Source organism: Brienomyrus brachyistius, chromosome 4 (genome assembly GCF_023856365.1).
Source record: "Brienomyrus brachyistius isolate T26 chromosome 4, BBRACH_0.4, whole genome shotgun sequence".
Lineage (NCBI taxonomy): Eukaryota > Metazoa > Chordata > Actinopteri > Osteoglossiformes > Mormyridae > Brienomyrus > Brienomyrus brachyistius.
In genome coordinates this window covers 23,429,736-23,438,714 of record NC_064536.1, presented here as the reverse complement: position 1 = coordinate 23,438,714, position 8,979 = coordinate 23,429,736, and the positions used below count along the sequence as shown (strand labels likewise).

General features: G+C 40.6%; 1 protein-coding gene across 1 annotated transcript; it reads left to right on the top strand.

Annotated features, from left to right (window-relative positions):
• Window positions 1–301: 301 nt before the first annotated feature.
• Window positions 302–8,436, top strand: LOC125739925 (tripartite motif-containing protein 16-like). Its single transcript, XM_049010492.1, has 7 exons — window positions 302–874; window positions 2,582–2,665; window positions 4,750–4,983; window positions 5,092–5,194; window positions 5,308–5,349; window positions 5,837–5,887; window positions 7,542–8,436. The coding sequence occupies exons 1-7, from the start codon at window positions 302–304 to the stop codon at window positions 8,099–8,101; spliced, it is 1,647 nt and encodes a 548-aa protein (XP_048866449.1). The 3' UTR covers window positions 8,102–8,436.
• The last annotated feature ends 543 nt before the right edge of the window (window positions 8,437–8,979 follow it).

Genomic DNA, 8,979 nt, shown 5'->3' with positions numbered 1-8,979 from the left:
GACATCTAAATAGACATGGAAATTTATCTGCAATACAGAATAACTTCTGCCTTACACCTAACATGAAATTGAAAGTTTTACAGTTTGTTTCAAGGAAAAAGTAGAGTAACAGGTATACTAATGGCTGTGTATAATCTATATTATGAACTATTTTATTCATAAACTCCAATGTTTGCCCAGTCTGCCCTCCTCAGTCTGGCCTCAGTCCAAAACCACACCTACTGCAGCCTGAGAAGCAGGAAGTTCCTCCCGCTCTCACACACAGATGATGAAACTGAATTTGAACAGTGTTCGTGGTAAAATGGCAGAATCCAGTTCATCACTGGATCCAGACCGGTTGAGGTGTCCAATTTGTCTGGATCAAATGAAGGTTCCAGTGACTACAGCCTGTGGACACAGTTACTGTATGAGCTGCATTAAGAGCTGTTGGGATGAGGAAGATCGTCGTGGAGTTTACAGCTGCCCCCAGTGCAGACAGACCTTCACACCCAGACCTGTTCTGTGCAGAAACACCATGCTGGCTGAGGTGGTGGAGAAACTGAAGAAGACTCCTGCTGACCAATATGCTGGACCAGAAGATGTGGAGTGTGACGTCTGTACTGGGAGAAAACGCAAAGCTGTAAATTCCTGCCTGGTGTGTCAGGCATCTTATTGTGAATCTCACCTCCAGCCTCACTATGAGTCTCCAGCTTTTAAGAAGCACAAGCTGACTGATGCCACTGGACATCTGCAGGACAAGCTCTGTTCCCAGCATGACAAACCCCTGGAGGTCTACTGCCGTACCGACCAGCAGTATATCTGTTATCTCTGTATGACGTATGAACACAGAGGCCATGATACAATCTCAGCTGCTACTCGACGGGAGGAGATACAGGTCAGGCCAGAAATACTCTTATATAAAATGAATTAAACATGAACATGTAATGCTTTCTGTCTTTTACAGTGTGTGTATATCAGCTTTGACGACACAGAAATTAAGCCTGGCTACTCAATCTAAACGGAAAATGTACAAAAAAATTAGTTGAAAATTTGTGCCTGTTTTTTCAAAAGTGGCAAAACCTTATCATGATGTCGCTATAAAGTGAAAAATGATCTGACTGATTTCCTACTGAAAGCTGCTTCAGACAAGTCAAGGTTTTTATTAACATATATTCACGCTACAGGGATGCCAAAAGTATTCCGTCATTCAAAATCAAAACGAAACTAAAGCAACAAACTCCCAAGCTAAGTGAAATAAAATAAAAATGAACAGAAATGAAAATGACTAGACCTGGATCTTTTGCTTCTGTTGTGGCTCACAATTAAATTAATAATAAGGGTACGGGAAACAATCGGAAAAAAAGGGAGGCGCGAAAGAGAGGGAGAGAGAAAAAAATTACGCGCCACTGCACGTAACATACGTAATGATTTAAAATCTCCGTTCAATACGATATATTATGATATTATTATTTGCATTTTGTATTACATAAACATGTTATATGTCGCGATATTACACAAAATTAAACTATGTTATAATAAGGGTAAGGGAAACAATCGGATCAAAGGGCTGGTCTAAAAGAAAGGAGAGCGCGAAAGAGATGAGAGAAAAAAAACTACGCGCCATTCCACGTAACATACGTAATGATTTAAAATCTCCGTTCAATAAGCTATATTATGATATTATTATTTGCATTTTTAATTACATAAATATGTCATATGTCACGATATTATACAAAAATTAAACTGTGTTATAATAAGGGTAAGGGAAACAATCGGATTGTAAAGATGGTCTAAAACACAGGAAGGCGCGAAAGACAGGGACAGAAAAAAAACAAACTACGCGACTTCAAAATCTCTGTTCAACAAGATATATCATGATATTATTATTTGCAACTTTATTTATTACGTAAATATATCATATGTCGCAAAATTGAACACAATATTAAATAATATCAAGAAATGAGCAATATTTCTTTTCTCTTGTCATGTATTGGCGGTAGCGGGCTGCGAAGGGCGGGAAGGTGCCTACGACGTCACGTGGGCTATGACCCACTCTACGAATAGAATTTAAAGGCGACCACAGATGTGTTTATAAAGCGGCAAGTGAAGGTTTTGCATTGTTCATTTAAGCTTTGCCATAATTCATAATGTATTGGATGCTGTCTGATTACTTTTTGAGGGCAGCTTTCTTTTTTTAAGAAATTCAAATAAAAATTATTTATGAAGTTCAGTAAAAATACAAATTTCATAATTTAACGAAAAATGGTCAAAAACCCATAACATTAAACAGAAACTAAGCCGAAAAAGACATTAAATAAAAAGAAAATATTAAAATAAACGCTTTAAACAAACAATCATATTAATTAACAAATATGAAATCATGAAACTCAAATTTTTTTGGTAGACATGCACTCAAATATATAAAATATGCTTTCAGGTGAATTAGTGTTTCTGAATTCCCTATATAGTGTGTGTTCCTATGATGGGCTGACAACCTATCCCGGGTGTCCCTGACTGTGCTTCCTGTATTAGGCTACAAGCTCATTGTAACTCTGCTCTGGATAAGTAATTATAGAAAAATGGAGTAATTCAAAAAATGCAGTTACAGCTTGGGGTGAGACAGAGAAAATTGCAGCAGAGCGAGAAGGAGCTGCAGGAGCTGACGAAGGTTGTGAACTCAGTCACCGTGAGTATAAACCAGATTTTTGGAAGAACCATGTCTGGCTCAGTCAGGACTCTAAATTCCACTGAACAAGACTTTGGGAAACAGTCTACCTGGTTCCTTTGGCTAAATAACCCTCATCCTACCAGCTGGGGTCCAAAACCCAGAGGTATATTCTTTGTCATATCTCACAGGTGCTTTTTAAATCATTACAAGCTTTTATGACTTTGTTAATCAGTTTGTTCCTAATGATGTCACATCTTTATTTTCTATTTCAACTCTGTTTTGTGCTTTTTAAAAACACAAATCTTTTGGGGTCACAGGATCCATCCATCCATTTTCCATTCTACTGGGTCGCAGGGGGTCTGGAGCCTATCCCGGAAGCAATGGGCACGAGGCAGCGATGAGGGGCCAGCCCATCGCAGGGCACACTCACACACCATTCACTCACACATGCACACCTACGGGCAATTTAGCAACTCCAATTACCCTCAGCATGTTTTTGGACTGTGGGGGGAAACCAGAGTACCCGGAGGAAACCCCACGACGACATGGGGAGAACATGCAAACTCCGCACAAATGTAACCCAGGCGGAGACTTGAACCTGGGACCCAGAGGTGTGAAGCAACAGTGCTAACCACTGCACCACCATGCCGCCCCCCAATTCCACCTAAGCAGTTTTAGTAAATGGAACTATTTAATCAGTAAATGTTTGCCATGGGTCCTCATTTAGAGTATCACTCATTATCAAGGGGGGTAAGGGCACTCTGTCAATCATTTTGAAGAAAAGAGCAGCCACAGATTTTCTCATGTGTTCTGTTGACAACTGCTTTTCCTAAGGTAAGATGATGTACAAAGTTCATCCATTTTCTGCAACTGCTTGTCAAAGTCAGGGAGGGGGCCTAGAGCCTACCCCAGAGGCTATGGGCACAAGGCAGGGCCATCCAAGATGGGGCACCAACCCATCACAGGGCACACACACACCATTCACCGACACACACCTATGGGCAATTTGGTAACTCCACGTAACCTCAGCATGGTTTTGGACTCTGGGGGAAACCTGAATACCCAGAGGAAACCCCACGATGACATGGGGAGATCATGCAAACTCCACACACAGAACCCTGGTGGAGACTCAGATCCCAGAGGTGTGAGGGGGGTAACGCTAACCACTGCACCACTGTGCGAAATACAATGCATGACTTCATAATGAAATGTTATGTAACTATCAAATGTAATGTTTATGGTCTCATACAAGATACAACTGTAAAATAGTTTGCCATGCATATGAATGTCATGCAGTCAGAGCATGATGAAGACAGGGTGTGAGTGTTGAAAACACACAGATATAACTATTTTTAAGGCGGCAGAGGGGGCAGGGGAGGAGAGGAGGGATATGTAAGGAGAAGGAGGTTTCTCAGAGTTCCGAGATTTGTTTGGCTGTAATAAGTCTGGAATATAACTATATTATGTGGTTTTTGATAACAGCAGCTTTTATTTTTAGGCAAAAATCACAGATCAAAAAACAGATCAAAACTGGCCAGATTAGCTGTTGCTGCTTTGCATTGAAAGAGAAAATGAAATTTAAAAGTGTGGAAGTATGAAACGCTGTTTTTGTTTTAATAACTTTATATTTTGGTTAAAATGACCCCTACTGATTTCATCATATAAATACGACACAAATTACATTTACATGAAATTGCTGAAAAGTAAGTTATACCACAGCTAAAGGATGGTCAATAAGCTTTGAAGTAATAATGCTGATTGTACTTGGAATAAAAGGTGCAAGTTATACTAAATAAAAGTATAGATTTTCATTTTACAAAATATGAAAATTAATTGTAATAACAATACTCAGTTTTTTTCTTTAGATGATGACATTAATTACATATCTAATAATGCTTTGAGAAGAAATACATTTTGTTATAAATATTGTTTTGCTGTTATGATTGCCTCTTACAGTAAATTCTTCTCGGGATCCGCAGGCACCCCAGTCTGTAGGCTGAAAAATGTAAAAAATATGTGGGTAGGATGAGGGAGAAGACAAATTATAGATAGAGAGATGTTACTGAGTACATTTATAATGGCTGTTTATTCCTCTCCAACAGCTCTTTGTGCAGGAGGCAGAGGAGCACAGCGGGAGGGTCCTCACTGAGATGATCCATTTAATTGAAAGCAGAGACTCTGTGGTGAAAGGGCTGATCCGAGAACAGGAGAAGGCTGTATTAAATCAAGTTAATGGCCTGCAGGAACAACTGGAAGAGGAAATCACAGAACTGAAGAGGAGATGCACTGAGTTTGAAGGCCTCCTACAAATAGAGGATCCAATCCATTTTATCCAGGTTACATTCCTGTCTTGCTGGAAGTGGTTTCCACTGTTGTTCTGCAGTGGAAGTTCAATCTACTGCTCCTGTCTTGCATTAAAGGAATGTCTGTTGTTCTTTTTGTAGACCACATCTGCCCCTCTGGAGTTTCCCACCTCTTCCAGGATGAATTTGATTGTGGACGTGAGGAGTGCTGTCTCTGAGCTGAAAAGGACATTGGAAGACGTTTGTAAGAAGACATTATTTTCGAAAATGCAACATTTGACATACTCTTGGGCTCATGGAAATGACACGATTGTTTTGTCCTAGACAAATCCATAATAGTGTCTGTTTTTTGCACAGTACAAGAAGTCGATGATCTACAGGTTGCAACACTTAGGTCATGTGAGTATTGTCACGCCCTGCCCAGCCAATCGTCCTGTTTCCCTCCCAGAATAGCCCTAACGAGCCTTACTTCTTGTTCCTCCTGCCCTTCTATGATTCACTCCAGCTGCATCTTGTTCTGTTCCCTTGTTATTCTTTATATAAAAGTGCCTCCCAGTTTACTACTGTATAGTCCTATCATTATCATTCTGCCGTTAGATCCGTACATATGCCTGAGCCCAGCCCAGCCAGCCCTGTCCTGTCCTGCCCTGTCCTGCTCTGCCCTGTCCTTTGCTGATCTGTCCTGTCCTGTCCCTGCTGTTTCCAGACCCCTCATGGTCTGTTTTGTTTCTGAGCCCTGTTTAAGTTCCAATAAAGTCCCCTTTGTTTTCTCCAACTACTGCCGTTGACGCTGACAGAATATAAATATGCTTTTAATTATTGAAAATAAAAACATACATTCTATCTATTTATCTTGCTTAATAAATTTTCTTTATTTTCCTTCTAGTGAAAAAAATCATTAACCTACTGGAACCCACTCTCACCACGCGCACAGCTTGTAAGTGTTTTGAAAAACAGAATTATTTCTCACCATGTGTAATGCTTTAACTCAACAGGCCAGATAGGAACTTTTGAAATCAGGGAAGGACTCAAGTCTCATTCACATGAGGTTTTGGTAATTTGAGATGTTAGAGGAACATTCTCTTTGACAACAGGGTACTGGTCACTTACAGCTAATCAGTGAATTATATTTGTCACATCCTGATTGATGGGGATAATGGCACCTAGGCATAGATGTGGCCCCTAGTGGGTGTGCATGTATAAAATAATTACAGGAGATGAACACATATTCTTATGGCAAACCTGCATTCTACTTCATACACTTTATTCGGTAACATATTGTTTCCAGTGTGGGCAGTGAAAGTTGTTTTTGATGTGTGTCTTTATCAAAAGCTGGTGTTCTCTGCACAATGTAGTTTCCTCACAAGGCGTTGATGTTAATGTCTTAAGAAGCGTTTTAGCAGCATTCATCCATGCACACCAATGCCAAGCACCCACATTGTTCAGTATGATGCATATTGTTTCATTTTAATTCATCAGAACATAAATAAGGTACATCACAATATGTCACAGTCAAACTGGTTCCAGCTTCCACACTGCATGCACGCTTTTCTGAACAACACGAATGTTCTTAAAGGTGCAATGTGATGACATTACACTTCCAAACCAACAGGTGGCGCATAAACTTCACGAGCTCAACCATTACCAAAACTGTCTAATAACATTCATGACAGTAATAACACAGGATTAACTGTTTGTCATAATATAGTAACTTTAGCAGGGAAATATAACATGATATTGTGTATTACTGTCATGATGGGGAGGAAGCAGAACCCAGGTGTAACCGTGGGAGAAACTGAAAGGGGCTTTATTGAAACTATTATGTCAGTAACTGAAAACAAAAGATCACATGGGGTCAAAACAAAGAGAAGGAAGGAACAGCAAGGAGCCACTATGAAAAACCAGGATGAGATTTAGGAACAGAGAAGAGGGCTGGAGAGAGCACTGACTATGACACCGGGGAACTGGGGAACACTACTTTAATTGGCACAGTGGCTGGTGAAGTAACATACAAAGATGGTGACTGTGGCTGGACTGGGGAGCACAAGACAAACAGGTGCTGATATACTAATGAGGATCGAGCAAGAGGCTGGTGTGACTGCCAACAGTGACCTCTGTTGGCTAAACAGGAGCATGACAGACAGATTATGACAGTTATTTTAAGAAAAATGGCACAAACTCCACCTAAGTCACTTCTTTACGGGCTGCACAGAGCAGTATGCTGTGCTTGTCTGATAAATTCCAAACAGGAGATGTGCTTGTAAACCAGGTCGGGCCACCCCTTCATTTTAATCCAGCTGCCCAATGGGTGAGCCATCGTTTAATTTGTATGTACTTGGGTGTGTTGATGTTAAAAAATACATACATATGGAATGAGTTTGTAAGTAAATCAGAGAACTGACACAAACACAGTCGCATTTTACTGAAAGGGCACAAGTTAAGCCTTAAGTCTTAAGCAGCACTTAAGCACTACTTAAGCAGTAGTGCAGCCTCATGACCGCAGATTGTGAATAAATGTTGATGTTAGTATAAGTGATTTGAATCTGTGACCAGGTGATAGTAAAGCATTGTGTCCCTCTTATCTGCACCAGTTGCCTGTCAGCTTACGTTGGACCCAGATACAGCACATAGAGACTTACGTCTGGAGAAGATGGAGGTGGAATTCTACGGGCAGCCCCAGCCATACCCAGATAGCCCACACAGATTCAAATGGTACTACCAAGTGCTGTGCAAGGAGGGCTTGTCAGGATGCTGCTACTGGGAGGTTGAGCGGAGCATGGACTATGAGGTTCATTTAGCGGTCTCGTACCGGGGGATCGGTAGAAGTGGCTGGGGTAGAGACTGCTGTTTTGGATATAATGAGTATTCCTGGAGTTTGGTCTGCACTCCTTCTAGTTACTCCTTCAGGCATGATAAAACAGACACCAGTGTATCTGGTCCCCCCTCCTCCAGGATAGGAGTGTACCTGAACCACAAGGCAGGAATTCTGTCCTTCTACAGCATCTCTGACGCAATGACCCTCCTGCACAGGGTCCAGACCACATTCACTGAGCCCCTCTATGCTGGGTTTGCTTTACCATGGTTTTGGAGTAAATTAAAAATTTGTAATATTGGTAACAAGGAGAAACAAAAAAAAGATGAAGAAAGATAAGGTGCATGTTACACACAAATTCCAGAAAGTAAAGAAAGGAAAATAAGACTAATCACTCAAGGAAATGCTAAGATATGAGCCTAAATTTAATCAGAAGAAGTGTACAATCATTACATCACAATCAGGAAAAGAAAACCGATTAATTGGACTTTTAAATTCACACTTACAGGCTTGGCATGATGACTGCAGTAACAGATAAAAATACATACACAGTAGGGTCCAAATAGGAGGACAGTGATAAAATACCACAATAGAGAAATATGTTACACAGGGGGGAAGCAAGGAATTCTGGGGCTCCTCACAAAATAGCACCTTGGGCTGCCTCGGCAACTGGGGGGTGATTTTGCAAACCGAAATCTCCCCCTGCCCCAGCAGCCCTGGGTGTCATCACAGACAGCGGACATTTATACTTAAAAATAAATAACCAGCCAGCGCTTATCCGTATGAACGTCACCTCAAGCTACCCAGCCATGCTGCTGTGTATTCATGGTAAAACAGCGACATCAGAGATTACAGTAATAAAACGAATCCCACCTTGATATCCGATTTAGAGCATCTAGAAAGCAAATGACAGCAGAATTTTAATTTTTGCGTGCGTATCCCATCCCTATAGCATACAATACAAACAGCACCTTTTCCCCTTTCCAGCCATGCAGTAGCATTGTTGTACTCAGCAGTGTTGTACTGCTCTGCATTTACTGAAAACCCTGATGCAGAGGAGGCTGTAGGTGCATGGAGAAAGAAATGTGACATAATCATAAATCATACATTTTTGGAAAAGTAAATTCATTTCATTTTTCATTCCAAAGATTTATAGAAAAATAAATTAAATTCTCTATTCCAATGATTTATAGAAAAATATTAAATATTTTTCTGTT